At 39.3% G+C, this 15712-nt stretch overlaps 1 protein-coding gene across 2 annotated transcripts in view; it reads right to left on the bottom strand.

Annotated features, from left to right (window-relative positions):
- Nucleotides 1–15712, bottom strand: part of rabgap1 (RAB GTPase activating protein 1) — a 67402-nt gene that overhangs the window by 4639 nt on the left and 47051 nt on the right. For both annotated transcript variants that reach the window (XM_077542744.1, XM_077542745.1), the window contains 9 exons: nt 14126–14251; nt 13840–13983; nt 13445–13486; nt 11030–11158; nt 10183–10275; nt 9281–9391; nt 7728–7832; nt 7218–7301; nt 1835–1906 (listed from right to left, as the gene is read on the bottom strand). In XM_077542744.1, coding sequence (XP_077398870.1) covers nt 1835–1906; nt 7218–7301; nt 7728–7832; nt 9281–9391; nt 10183–10275; nt 11030–11158; nt 13445–13486; nt 13840–13983; nt 14126–14251 — 906 coding nt within the window. The remainder of the gene's footprint in view (nt 1–1834; nt 1907–7217; nt 7302–7727; nt 7833–9280; nt 9392–10182; nt 10276–11029; nt 11159–13444; nt 13487–13839; nt 13984–14125; nt 14252–15712) is intronic.

Below are 15712 nucleotides of genomic sequence, written 5' to 3'. Positions count from 1 at the left end.
CGCCCGAAGAAACTCGCCTGTAATCGTCTCTGTCACTTTAAGTGGCGTCTTAATGATCCACTGAGCCGTAATGCGATTCAACCATTTCTCATTAACACTATATAACTTTCCATTACGCATAATTCACTGCACGCGCCATTATTCTCCTCCGTTGCTTATAATCGCTGACGGGTTTACTGCATTTGCCGTAGGACGCACACGCATGCAAAGAAGCAGGCGGCGTGTCCTTGTTGTAATAACTTGTGTTTGCCCTTGTGCAACGGTTTAGAAAAAAAACTTTAAGAAAAGCTCCTTCTCTAAAATGTCATTTTCTTCCAAATACAGCGTCAACAAACGAGCCAAGCGTGCACCAGTCGGAGCAGCACTAGCTCAGTATGTAACGACTTGGATTGAGAACTGGAGAGTGACACGCAAATAAACTGGAAATTGTCTTGTTGTTGTTAAATAACTCAGAGTAATAAAATGGAATAGTAGGCCATCCCGCAGCAGTGTGTGACCAGGCTTTTAGGTGTTGAGTCTGTGTGTATTTCTGGATTATTAACTCATTCACTCCCAGCTGTTTTCACAAAAGTAATCCCCTTCACTCCCGGCTGTTTTATTGGATTGGTTTCCATTGCTATAAAAACGTGGAACCTACCAAAAGAAAGATTATAGTCTACTTTCATCAAGGAAAAAGGGCATTTGTATCCGTCTTGCAGCAATTAGCATTAGAATATAGCTAAATTTCATCCTTATTCTCAAATCTATTTAGAATTGTGAGTAATTTAGTTTTTTTTTTCAACATGGCCCTGGTTGATATATTTTGCTGTGCTGCCACCTGTTGGTCGTTTGTGTAACAACCACCATTTCTTCAATTGTTCTTTGCAGTTGAGAGGCTGCATCAAAGGCTTCTTTATGCTCTAGCATTAAAAAAAAAAAACATAAAAAATGCATAAATATGTCTTTGGGACATATAAAACATTTAAAATAGAACATATTTATACGTTTTGGAGAGCAAATGAGCTAAGGTGTTTTATCTCTTTGACTGCCAAAAACGTTAAATAACGTTTAGTAAAATCCTATGGAGAAGTGCCAAAGACGTTAAAAGACGTTTTTTTTAAACAGAGGTGAAACTAACCATTTTCTATTGTTGATTACTGAAAAACGGAATAAGGTAGAAACAAACTTTTTTTTCTGATGAAAGATGAGAGTCCAATCTTTCATTTGGTAGTATGTGTGTTTCCATAGTCCAAACACATAATTTTCTGTGGACCTTGAAAGATCAGTCAAAAATGCTTAAATCGGCTGGCACCCACGGCATCCCTTTTCTGAAAACGGTTGGCAGTCAAAGAGTTAATATTTTTATATATTTTTTTAAAATTTATTATTTTATTTATATATTAATTTAAATTTTTTATTATTATTTTATTATTAAGGTATTTTGAATACATCAAAATACATTTGGAGCAAGGTCCTTAAACAGAGTGAGGCAACCTACCAGGAAGGTTTTGCTTAAGACTTACAATATAATTCTAAAATACACAGAATGCAGTGTCAACACAGCTAAGCAAATATGTTTTCGGAAGCACATTTCTCAGACAGAAATCTATTTAAAAACACCATCATAATAATAATATGTAAATTAGACTTTTGGCAAAAAATTCTCCATTAAAAAAAACAGTTGTTTACGTGCAGTAGTTATCATATATGATCTATATACACACACAATGTGTGCACTGCTCCACTTTGTCGTCATGGCTGAGGTCATCCACAAGGCCCGATGCGGCGTCCATACTCTTTTGCGAGGTCACGTTCAAGCGTGTATCTGCGTGTGCGTGCGTGAAGGGAAACTCACTCTGATCTTCTCCAGTTCTCCCCGATTGGCTGCTTGCTGCTTCTCTAGCCGCTCGCTCAGCTGGGAGCAGATCTGGAACAAGAGTTGTATTATATACTGTAAAGTTTCGACTATAGGTCACCACTTTTTCCTCCTCTCTTTAACCCTTGCGATTTAAACGAGGATGCACCTTTTTTTTTTTTATTATTGTCCTGGTGCGTGTACTCTGTGCGGTCTCAACGTGCAGCTTAGTAAGGTTAGCAGTTGATGCCAAGAGCTCTTCTCTTGGCATAAATGTTCACTTAAAGTACAGAGCAGAGCTCAATGTAACACGACTTATCTCAACGCATGAGGTTTCCCAGCCTCTGGTCGACAGAGTATTCCTTTTCTCTTCTTGTCCTCCCCACAGCAGATAGCCATCATTGTCCTCCTCCAGGCCTTTTTTTTATCTCTTCCTGTTGTCATCTCGTTCCTTTCATCTGCCTGAATGCTTACCATCCACCTCCCACATCACTACACAACTACCCTTCATCTTCTACCTGCCCACTTCCTCTTTCATGATTCTAAATATTTATTTTTAGATATGTAAACATCCTACCTGAGCCGCCAAGGAACGACAAGCCACGCAATCAAAAGCTGCGAATCATTAAATGAATACAATTAAGAACATACATCAAAAGGTTTAAAGCAATTATATCGAGTAATGCAAAGTCAATATATTTTTTTTTATAATTTGGATGCTTCACTGGTTTGTAATAAGGACAAAAGTTAACTTGGTTGTCGCCATGGTAACCATTAGACCTTTGTGTTAGCAACTACCGTTAGCTCTACAAAGTTACAGAAATTATCTGTATTCTTTCAAAACAGACATTTTCTTTCTAGCATGAGCATTTTAGCTCAAATGCATGTTTACCACTCTTAGATGACACTGAGCCCTGGAAAGATGACAATAAAGGCCAGAATAAAGCTAAATTAAAAAAAAAAGGATTAAGACAGGATTAAGAAGAAAAAAAAGTAGTTAGCAGCCTTCTTCCTGGAGTGGGATGTTGTGCATGGATAGAGGCAATGTGATTCCTGGGTGAATTATTTCATTTCATACCATGACTCAAATGGTGCTTCAAACAAACAAAGGATTTGTCGGTTTTGCATAACCGAACTAACACATTAACCATTTTGACCTTTAACTTCAATCAACATTACTGTTGCAACAAAACAAATGGCCACCTAAAATGTTTATTGTCACGTAATAGCAAAAACGCATATACACCAATATAAATCTATAATATAATCTTAATACCGGTTTTGTTGTCAATGGTGGTGTGTTTAACCTTTTATATTGGCTTCTTTATGTTTCACATCTGTTCTGTTAGACTAGATCCACAGTTAGCACACCTGAAAGTTTTGTGATCCAATCCAAAAAAAACTAACACCAAAGAAAAGTGACTAAATCCTCGTGAAGCGATCATGGTTGGAAAACGGCACAGCTTTTGAGCCTGCCAAAGGAATCAAAGGCTAGAACCCAATTTTCCTCCCTCAGTTCTCTCCATTTCATTCCCTCCTTCCATCTCTCGCCTTCACCTTCCCTGAGTTTGATGCGAGAAAGAAATATAGCCACTTCCAGTCATCCATAATACACAAAACTGCAGTACCACAAATACCATAGCATGGCATAGTATTGTCACTGCAGATGAGTAGTAAAATCTTCAGTAACAACTACGCAAGTCAAGTAAAAAAAAAATATATATTTTTTTATAATTATCGAAACAATCGCTTGCTGCAGCCTTCCTTTCGACCAGTTAAGAGTTCTTTCCTCCCATTGACGAATGCATTTCCATCGGGAAAAACCTCTCAAAAACATTTACGGCCGTCGGCTTTGACTGTTAAGAACAGATTGCCGAAGAAAAAAAAAAAAACTCATAACACACACCAACCACAGGACCATTGCTCAGGATAATCTCTGAGACATTTGCTAGTACAGCCTTTGTTGACTTTGATCACAAGCGTGGTCAAATGCACAAGCTTACTAATGCACTATAAGGTGAAATTGTGCCATATGTCTTTTTAATACTACGATTGGGCTGAAGTTTTGCCTCCAACTATGTCCTCCTCTTGCTATTTCTGTCTGAGCTCATAGAGAGAGTGACAGAAGTGTTGCGTAATGGCAATAAGAGAGGAAAAAGATCCGAGAAGCGCTCGCGTTTCAACATCAAGTGACAGGATGACGTCCTCCAAAAAGGATGAAACTGCGTTAGGAGTCAGAATCTGCTCACAGTCATCACAGAGTTCACCTGAAGGACACGGCGTCTTGATGTAGATATTTCTGTACTCAGGCGCACGCAAATGAATAATTTGTGGAACAAAAGGCATTTGATTTGAAAAACAACGCTCCACATTAGTGCATCTTAGATTTTAACATGTTGACTACGGGATGATGAGAAGGGAAAATATTTTTTGTTACATCAAACACAAAGTAAAACGCATGACCAGCGCTTTATAGGCCTGGCGGGCCTGATTTGGCGCGTGTCGCTTGTCGTCCGCCACCCCACAGAGAAAATTGGTGAATGATTGTTTGGAGGAAAAGTGTCAAAAGCAAAATCTTGCAGTGCTGAGAATCTTTCTTCAATATATGATGAAGAAAATGGGACTCTCAGACTCCGACATTTGTCTCCAATGCTTACAAAACACTACAGACACTTATGTTCATGCTTTATGGTTATGTACTCCGGTTATGTATTTCTGGACTAAAGTCTTAGAAAAACTTTCCGCTATTTTGGACTGTAGGATACCTTTATCTCCAAACTTGTGTTTGCTAGGTGACCTAACAACAACTGACTTACCACATAAACAATTTCAATCTACATTTGTTGCCCTTACTATCGCTAAAAAAACAATTCTTGTTAACTGGAAAAATAAACAAACTCTGAATATCGACCAATGGTCTAACCTCCTCATAAATCACATTTTAATGGAAAAAATATCTGCCTCAAATAAAAACCAAATATCAAAATTTATAGAAACATGGTCTACGTATATAGAATTTTTTAACCTAATTCTGGTTACTTAATTCTGTCTGTTAGCGAGAGCCACTACATCGTGATAACTTACATTGATGTTTCTGCATTTGGCAATTTATTATTATATTATATTATTAGTATGGGATTTTTTTTAATGGGCTTTAGGTGAACTGATGAATACACACACGCTCGCACGCACGCACGCACACACACACGCACATACACATACTCACCCACATATAAAAAAAAAAATATATATATATATATATATATATATATATATACATATATATATATATATGTATATATATATATATGTGTGTATATGTATATATATGTATATATATTTAAAAAAAAAACATTTATTAATTTTTTTTTTAATTTATTTGTTTTTTTTAAAAAAAGGAGAGCAATGATGATGTCAAATCGAATGAACAATACTGAGCTCAAAAAAAAAAAAAAGGGAATCTTTCTTGGCTGGGGCAAAGTGACTTTGCGATTGAGTTGGCAACACTGTGCCCAGTCAGGATGTACTTATGCAAAAAAAAATAAATAAATAATACATGTGTTTGTACAGCTTTGATTAACAAGCTGCTAGATGTGTCACTACCTGCTCTGCATATGCTTCCATGGTGGCTAAGCAAAGGCTTGCTGTGTTCAGTGTGCTGATTAATGACCAGCACACTGGTATGCCGCGACTCATTTCCAGCTCAGTTACTAATCACATCAAAGCCACGGGGCACAGAGCGGCATCAAATAAATGCGGCGTTCTTGTAATGATTATGTCACGTTGGCACGGAACTCCGCTAGAAGCGTGACCTACCTGCAGGATTGATTCAAGTATTTTATTGATTATCTTTAAATGACCTGGCGAGTTGCAATATTTAATATTACCATTGCTCCTCAGAGACCTGCACGACACTTCAAACCTTTAATTGAAGGTCTTTTGGAGAGGCTACATTGCAATATTGGGATCGATTAAATGTGTTATACCGTCAACAGGCACTTGTTTGGTGTTTCTATTAGGGCGGAATGATTTTAGAAAATAATCGACTTGTCATGTTATGTTTTTTCCACCCTCAATACTGTGATTTAATATGCCATTTTTTTGCCAAGGTCCTTTTCTAATGTGATGTCATAAAAAATAAATCACCACACATGCTTAACCCTATAAAGCCTGAACCATGAATTATATGACAGAAAATTCAGATTCTTTGTAAAAATTTTGAAACTTAACTTCCACATACGACTTTTGATTTGTGTCATATTTGATACATCCGGTCAAAATGCTTTCAATTTGTACATTTATAACTGTCAAAAATATAATAATAAAAAGACATATCAAACATATTAGTATTACCAAAAAATCAGAAAGAACATTTATACAGAAGAGGATTAGGGCCAATGAAAATTTAAAGTGAAAATTCTGCCTTTAATCTCAGAATTTTGATTTTTAAATCAGAATTCTGAGAATAAAGTCAGAATTCTGACTTTAAAGAGAGAATTCTCACTTTAAAGTGAGAATTGTGACAATTCTCATGTTAAAGTGAGAATTCTGTGATTTAAGTGAGAATGCTGAGAATAAAGTAAGAATTCTGACTTTAAAGTCAGAATTCTGTGATTAATGTGAGAATTCTGAGAATAAAGTGAGAATCCTGCCCAACTTTTTTTTCTCTCTCTTCACTGGCCCTAATCATCTTCCGTACATTTCCCACTATTAATAAGTATAGGTGTCTCAATTGGGGCGATCTTGCAAGGTCGCCTGAAAAGCCATCAGCTGGGTGATACTGCCCTCTAATGGATTATCCATGCAATGCATGTGTCAGATCATATACGTCGGGGTTTTAATGGGGGAAAAAAATCTTATACTCAATAGAGGGCTCAAAATGTCTTGCATTTAATATGATATGTTTGGCTTTATAGAGTTAAGTGTCGGAAAGGTAAAATTATACATGTAACATCTTCCGATTTCAAAACGATAAGAACCAGCAGCCATTACATGCGGCGACAGAGAGGACGGCGGCACCTCATCAATTAAGGACTAACATCATTGCGTCTGTCTCAGGTTTCATTCACGAAACCGGAGGAGGCAACATCTGCCCACATACAAATGAATTTATCCTCTCAATATGTGACCACTGACAACTATGCAGGGGGGCTGCCATTTTCAAATAACTTGACTGGAGGATACGTTTTGATTGATCACCGTTTAAGTAGCACACCCATGGTGAGGTGTTGTTTTTTCTTATACTTTCAACGTCTTTCAATTATTATTATTTTTTTTTTTAGGTGACTTTTTTTCGTTGTTTTGTTGAACAATTGGAAAGAAACTCATGGTGACATGCCAATGGGTGGGGAAGCTCCGCGATAGCATTTAAGTGTGGCCATACCTGCTTGTATTCCCCAATAATGGAGCCGTTCTTCTTAATCTCGGATTCCGACTTGTCGAGCTCTCGTCTGCACATCTCCTTCAGCTGTGGACACACACGTCGGGCTTTTAGAAGTCAGGGACCAAGGACAAGCGAGTATCCCGCGTTTCGTTGTTACCGCCGTGACATATAAAGGAGACAGACAACTATTGGCAAGTCACATCCTCTATGCGGGCGCATTAATCTTTCGCTTCTGCAACCGCACACTCAGGAAGACACAGGACGTTACAGGAGGCAGAAGGCAGAAGACACAGGGGAACGTCAGGAAAAGTGGCAGCATGCTCTTCAAGCGAAATGAGGGGACACAATGTCAGCCACAAGCGGCTGTCTTCTGACACTGGGGGTTCGACTGCAGCGGAGGGCGTGCGGCCACAACAGCACACAGGAAGCTGTGATTATTTCTGACATGTTCATTTTATCATCTGTCAGCCAACTGTGTGCTTGTAAACGATAACACAGGTGCACTCTGACCTGCGCCGACTCTTCCTCCAGTCGTCTCTTCTCATCCTCAGAGTCGACTAGTTTCTGCTTGGTCAGCAGCAGCTCCTTGTTCAGGGCGTCGGCCTTCTCCTCAGCCTGACACACACAAACGTGATTTAGGGATGACAAAGGCATGGTGTGGATGTCAAAGGTGACGTGAGTCTTGATGGCTGCCAGCCTTACATTATAGCGGCAGTGTGGCAAATATCCATCATTCTCTACACCGTTTATCCTCACCAGGGTTGCAGGTGTGTTGGATCTTATATTATTTTATGTTTGTGGGCCAGTGCAGGGTAGACCTCCCCCTTTTGCCTAAAGTCGCTCCAGCTCACCAGCGTATAATCAAAAAAGCAGCAGTGAAAATGACTGGATGGATGGATGGCTTTCTACACTTTGAACCATACGACACATAACTTTGTAAATAGATGAACCATTAGTCCAGTCTTCTTAAAAAAAAGAGAGAAAAAAGTAAATATTAATGAAAGACTGTGTTAAGAGTAAATAAAAGATGAAACATACTGTAACAGAATTTAAACTGTGGCCCGGGGACCATTTGTGACCCGCCATCCAATTTTCAGTGGTCAGTGGCATATACTAAAAATTACTGTGTCAAGATCTGATTTATGAATATTAATGATTCTCAAGTAACTGTTTTAAAAGTACAGCTTCATCTGGTGTTGGGATTTGGTCTCTATTAATTGCAGGCATGGATCTACTCTAGTGAGATACTAGATACAAAACTAATAATAGCCTTATCACCTTTAACACAAAGCTGTTTCGCAGTTTTGTTATTAACTAGAATATATAAATAATAAATTATTTCTTGTTTTATTGATTTGAGCGTTTTTAATATATTAAAGTCAAAGAATTTCAAAGCGGCCCCTTTATCCTTCTGTTTTTCTGTATGTGGCCCTCAAATGAGAAAGTTTGGCCACCAATGAACTAAACGTCGCCACCATGTCGAAACCTTTGCCAAACAAAGCATGTGCTGCTTAGAACGTCATTTTGAAATTGTCATCAGCTTTCACAGATTTCCATGCGGTCTGTCTGGCACTCGAAAATGGGGAATCTTTGCTGATTCTTAAGGCTGTAAAGCTTATAGAATAGTATGTAAATTAACCTCACTGTTTCAGAAAGTGCTCGCCTACACATTTTTGGCAATAGCGCACTAACATTTGTCTGTTGGCAATCCAAAACCCCACCTACTTGCATATAAACAATTAAAAAGGCAATTTTCCATAATAATTCACCTTTAATAAAATAATTATTTATGTCATATTTGTAAACGTTAAAAAATAAAATATAAAGTAATTAAATAATGATTTGGATTCTGTAATTAAAAATAATTTGTCATAACGAGGTGACACATATAGTAAAGTTTTTTTTTTTTTTATGATCATATTCCTGGATTCAAACTGTCGTTGGTCACAGTGTTTGCTACAGACTAAAGAGCAATAAAGGAGTATGTCAAGTATGAGCTTTCACACAGGTTTTCCTCCATCACAGAAAACCGGAAAAATGTCCGCCTTTTCTTTCCGACTTACGTTGTCAAGGTCTTTGCGCAGGGCAATCTTGCTGCTGACCAGCTCGTGTGCCAGGTCGTCGTTCTCCTGCTCCAAGCGCATGTTGGCTTCCTGCAAACGACGGTTCTCCCTCTGCAGATCAGCATGGAGGCAAGAATTAAAACAAGGCCAAATGAGGAACAAGGCTCAGGGGAGTCAAACAGGGGGCGTGGCTCAATGCAAGGGGGGGAGACGGGAAGTGAAAGCTGCGAATGAACAGAATAACATAGCTAACGAGATTCTTTACTCAATGAGTGAAACTTTTAACCGAAGTGAGAACTTGTATAATGTTTAACAGGACATGACCTGCATGTGCATGAAGAACATAATAAGACATCAAGCAGCAGAATAAGCGGAACTGGAAAAAATGTAACTGATGTACCAAAAGAATTTATGGTTGAGACTCGGTACAGTCCATTTTTCAAGCTGACTCCAGCTGATATAATACAGTATATATAATGTATGGGCTGTAATCATGCATTCCTGCTTACTTTTACTAGCACCTTAATCACAAATGGTGACGGTTTAAAGATTAAAGCATCAGCCAGCAGCCGCAAATGTTAATTACAGTAATGACACACCCAAACATGAGTTTTACATTCAAACTGTGTATACTATATTTTATAAGGATACAGCTTGATCATCCTGTGTAGAATGCAACTACCTCATTCCTTTTAAATGTTGACAATATTATCTCTTTTTTTTGGTGCTGTTTTTCTGCAATTCCAGATCTAAAACATTCAAATGTAGTATATTCACCGTTAGATTAAAAAATGTGCACTAGCACAGCGCAATGTTCATTTATAAAAAGGGAAAAAAAGTGAATTATCAAAGTTCTATGTAAATTCTGTGGGGTTGTTGTTGGTCTTTACATGCATACAAACCTCGTATCTCTCAATGGGAGCTTCCTGCTGCTCCTGCTGCTCCCTAATGGTGTGGTATTCCTTCTCAAACTTCTTCAGCTTTTTCTGGCTGATCTGAAACATGACAGCAACCGTTTATTTTTTTTATTTTTTTAGTTTAATATTATCACATGTATGAAAAAGCTCAAATGATTCTAATTAAGGCTGATAGGCAAAAAAAATCTGCTATGTATCGGATATTTGCCAATGTGAATGTAACGGACAGATCAACACCGTCAACATTTGCACATATGCATGATGTAAATCTTCAGATAATCTGAACAAAGTCAGCAGGCCCCTTGACAGAGTTGGTTCAAAACATATACTGGCCAAAGTTACCTTGAATGACTGAAACTGGGTCAGATGGTCCAAAATCTGCAAAAAACTTGGGTTTGTGTGTGTGCATGTGTTCAATTATAACTTAAAAGTTCAACAGTGACCCCTACTGGCAATACAGCAGCAGTATAGGAACTCAATGCAGGTTATGGCCGGGTCTCCTTTTGTTTTGACACTTTGTGAAATATAAACAGTTTAACATCTGTTGAACCGTGTGCTTTGCGTCCTTTGATTACGTCTGTGTAAAACAGTGGTGTCCAAACTCGGTCCTCGGGGGCCGGTAGTCCCGCAGGTTTTGGATATTTCTCTCCTCCAACACAGCTGAAGCTCATCAGCAAGCTCTACTAAGCCTGATAACAATCCTGTTGATTGAAACAGGTGCGTTGGAGCAGGGAAACCTCCAAAACCTGCAGGACTACCGGCCCCCGAGGACCGAGTTTGGACACCACTGGTGTAAACGGTCACAACCCAAGGCACAGGGTGTGACACTCACCTTCATGCTACAAGCCAGCTCCATCAGTTTCTTGGCGTTTTCCTCTGAGCGATACCTTTTGGGAACTGGGACCCGAAAAAATTTGAGGGCGCCCTCAAAGTCTGTCTGGATCAGATCATCTTTTGATGTCTAAGGAAAAAGAACCACTGGGTGAGAATTTTCCATTTTCAAGAAGGAAGAACCAGAGCCAACTATTTATGATTATGAAGACCTGTCTTAGCTGATAATGGGTGTAATAATATATCGTATTCTACATATACAAATCACACATTTTGTGGCGAGATTTATTTTACAAAAGTCAACACGATTAGGGAATGGGAATTTTGGATGCCAGGCCGAGCTCTAATTTAAATATACCGTACTAAAAACAAGTCACACCTCGGTGTAAAGGCCTAGATACACCAATCCGACGTCGGCCAAATGTGACCGACGCCTACCCTCTGGGGCGTCGGCACGTCGCATAAAAAAATGACGTAAATACACGCCGCACCGACCCGACTATTACGTACCTTCAGCACATGCGCGAGAAGTAATTACCCTCCATACCATCGGCAGTCATTATTCCTAAAGGCAACCGGAAACCGCTTTACGGCTGCGGGATATCAAAACGCAAATATTGAATACCGGTGGTTACTTTTTTTCTCACGATGTCCTCCCACATGAATGAAACCCTACGGCTTTTTGCACAGTATCGTATAGAAAAGAAAAATCCTACCTGCTAGATCCAGTTGCGTCCCCATGTCATGCCATAGTTTGGCTTTAATACCTTTGTCGGCAAACCTTTTAACGGTAATATACAATGCCGGTCATCTTCCCCCTCGTCCCCTGCTCGTTCCCAAACGCATGGATGTATTCCGTTGTGGGGTATCCTGGACCCTGTCGACTCCTGGCTGCTACCGATCGTCAGCTCACCCGACAAGCTTCGGCCGTGCTGCCCTCCGCGTTTTGGACGCGGTGCCGACCTCTAGCTTCTAAAAGCGCTCCCTCGAGACCGCTGGACGGAAGAGCCATGTACCCACAAGAATCACGCTGATAAATGCGCGGTCATTGACAAACAAAAGGTTTATTTTGAGGGAGTTTTTCCAGGAAAACCTGGACTGTCCACCGCTATGATTGAATTACTACCGCCTGGCTGTGCTTACTTGGACGCTCCGAGGACGTTGGACCGAGGTGGAGGAACGGTCACTATTTTTAAAAACACATTTCAATGTAAACAATGTCTATTTACCACATCGATCAACAGCTTTGAAGTCGGCCAAACTGTCACTATGCTGTGCTGTGTCATTTACCAACCTCTAAAATACAATAAGGACTTTTTAAACGACTTTGCAAATCTTCTTGCCGAAATCATGCTGAAATATGATCATATCCTCTTTATGGGGGACTTTAATATTCACACGTGTGCTGTCCTGAAATCCACGTTCGTCCCTTCCTCTTATTGCCCCGTGCGCTGATTTCGTTAGCTAACAGTCAATCACAGTGATCAAATACCCCGACGCCCGAGGCCGATTCAACATGTCGAATTTGCTGGAAACGCCCCCCGCCGTATTCCAACTCTATCCGACTACACGGCAGTAATTTATACACTGATCAGACGGCGCATGCCGTCGGCCCAACGTTGTCCAACTACCGACGTCGGATTGGTGTATCTAGGCCTTCGACACACGGTAGGCAACAAGCGACAGCGAATTACGTACCTCGTCGCCTCCTATATCAAACTTGACACACGGGAGGCAACAAAAGACAGCGAAATACGTACCTCGTCGCCTCCCAGGTCTCAACACACGGGACGCGATAAGCAGCCGCGACGGCGGCAGCAACATACGTCACTCTCGTGTTACAACAGATTTGATTGTCTATTAAGATTGGAGGAAATCTCAACGTTGTCATTTTTTTTTCTTTTTCTTTTTTCATTTTAATGTAAACAAGAAGTTTCACTACAGTATGTAATTCCAGTATGAAGATCCATCCATTTCCTATTATAATTATTATTATTATGAATGGATAAATTAACCCTGTACCAACAATTGTGTGAAGTATCGTACAAAATGAAAATCTTTTTTACAAAATGATCTCATCCATTTTGCTGGATAGCCCACTGTGCCCATGCCCTGCGTTCATTGGCTCATGAATGAAACCTTTGCTGATTGGTTGAAGCCCCGGTGATAGCGACAAAAGTTGAGCATGTTTGCGGGCCTACGCATGCACGCCTACGTGTACGTGTGTCGCCGAGGGGGAGTGCGGGAAGGCGATTTTCCATAAGTCGCAAGACCAGCCACACTATGAAAAAAGGGTAGCTAAGAGTCCAAAAAATACAGTAAATTGACTATATAATAGAATATTAAATGTATAAATAGAAGGTCTAAAAATGGACATAAATATATTGGTTGAATATAAATATGCTACAAATGTTACCTTGAGAAGTGCCAGAGCCACATTGAAGATCACACTGATACCCTGAGGATGAGGATAACTGGATTAACTACACAATAATGCTGCTGTATATGATGAGATATAAAATAACACAAACTGCAGGAGTTACCAAATCAAATGTAAGAGTTTTTATACCTGTTCTAAGAGCATTATGAACAAAACCATTACATGATATGATAATACAAAACGTCTACATACAGTAGTGCTGTGCGCTTTGGACAAGCCCATGACTACCGGTAATCAACCAACACTCAATTAAACTGTTACTCTAATGTGACAGATTGATCAAATCGATTGACCATGCCTGGAGGGCGAGGCAAAAGGATGACGTCATAGAAAGGTGACCGTTGCTATAAACTACCATCTCGTGTACTTACCTCACACAGAAGCAGGTCAATGATATGGAAGACCATGTAAAGAGGGAACTTGGCTGTAAAGAGGGTGAGGAACCACTGGGAGGCGTACATGTGCGCTTCCAGACCCACGTTCAGGAAATGGTTGTACAAATCAGGAATATATTCCTAATAAAGACAAAGGATAAGCAGGTGTAGCTAAGCATATTCTTAGTGCCTTGATTAAGTCATAAGTCAGGACACAGCTGTTGTGTGTCAAAGTACACCTACTGTTGGGCGGCTGGGCCAGTCATTTGTGATATGCACAAACCTGCATGAGTCTCTCCAGCTGAAAGAACTTGCAATGCAGATCTTCAAAGTTTTGCTTGAACAGGTCCCTGAGGCCATAGTCAAACATGATCTTGACTAGCACACTGAAGGCTTGCTCCTCCGGCATCTGAGCAATAAACAAAAATACTTTTAGGGACACATCCTGATTATATTTATGTATATAGACTATCTTATAAAATCATACAATAAGGTGAGTGCAAAACTTCTCATCTAATGGTTACATTATTTGCACCGCTTAAATTGCAAGCACGCTGATATAGTTTTACCTCTAGGTGGCAGTGTTGGCCAGGGAAATCATTCATTCTGGGATGCAAGTTTATTCTTTTTTCACCTTTTAGTAAAGCCTCACTTTTTGTCAGGGGACAAAAAAAAGGAGCACTGTTAAACCCCCCACCTCACCTCCAATAAAAATGCCCAATTAGACAGGCCCAACTATGAATTTTATAGCATGAGGCTCAAAACTCAAATAACTCAAACAGGTTTTTAATGAATAACATTTTTTTTTTAGGTGAATTTGTTAATTACTGCATATGTTTAATTTATTTATTTAATTTTTTGTCTTTACTAGGTAGGGTATGAATTCATCAGCACAGATTTATCAGTTTCAAACATTTTATATAACAAAATTCTGATTTTAATTCCAAGTATTGTTCCAAATTAGTTCCTTTAAACTATGCTGAGATTCGACATGGTCATTGATTCATAAAAGAAGATCATTTCCTCCTGTTAGAATGAAACAGAAAAGAAAAAACACAATCCAAGGAAGTAAATTATAGTGGTCCTATTTCTAATGCAACATTTAAAATAATTCACGCCTACTATAGTGTCAATTATGTAACATTCAATGGAAAAGAAAAGTAACTGTCAGAAAGAAAGAAAATAACACAATAAGCTGGTTGCACAAGTGGAAACACCTTAAGGCTAAAACATTGTTGATGAGATCCTTTTGGCATATTTGTAAGGAAAAGTGGCAAAAACTTTCCTTCAAGTCAAGATGGCAATTCTGATAGAGAAAAAAACAAATTCTGGCATTAAAGCAACAAGCTTAAAGCAACACTAAGGAACTGTCAGTTTACGTTGATTATGGCTGTGCCATATGCACAAAAGCAGTATTGTTATGTCTGAAGGAAGACCACATTTCCTTTCAGGACAAGCGCATTGCGTCGTTTTTTAGGTCACGCCAGTGAGTGAAATCCGGGCCAATGTTGATCCTTGACTGTCCTCTTATCCGGGTAGCTTCCCTTTTCCTTTTTTCTCTTCTGCCAAGAAAGCAGTAATCGCGCGTCGACATTCAAAATGACTTCCGTCTTTGTAACGAAAGGGGAAAGGGGGAAGTGACGTATGCCATAAAGCAGTCAGCACATTTGTAGTTTTTTTTATGTGGCAGTGTTCCTACAATCCTCTTTTAGTGCCAGTAAAAATGATACAGACCCCCTCAGGCCATGGCAAAGTCACCATTCAACTAGTTTTATGTCGATGTTTCATCAGAAGAGTTATGAAAATATTGTATTATGGTTGAAAAGTTCCTTAGTGCTACTTTAATGTAATACTTTCATTTTTTTCCAAA

The sequence above is a fragment of the Vanacampus margaritifer genome, chromosome 14, assembly GCF_051991255.1.
Source record: "Vanacampus margaritifer isolate UIUO_Vmar chromosome 14, RoL_Vmar_1.0, whole genome shotgun sequence".
NCBI lineage: Eukaryota > Metazoa > Chordata > Actinopteri > Syngnathiformes > Syngnathidae > Vanacampus > Vanacampus margaritifer.
This window is presented reverse-complemented; position numbering and strand designations above follow the sequence as displayed.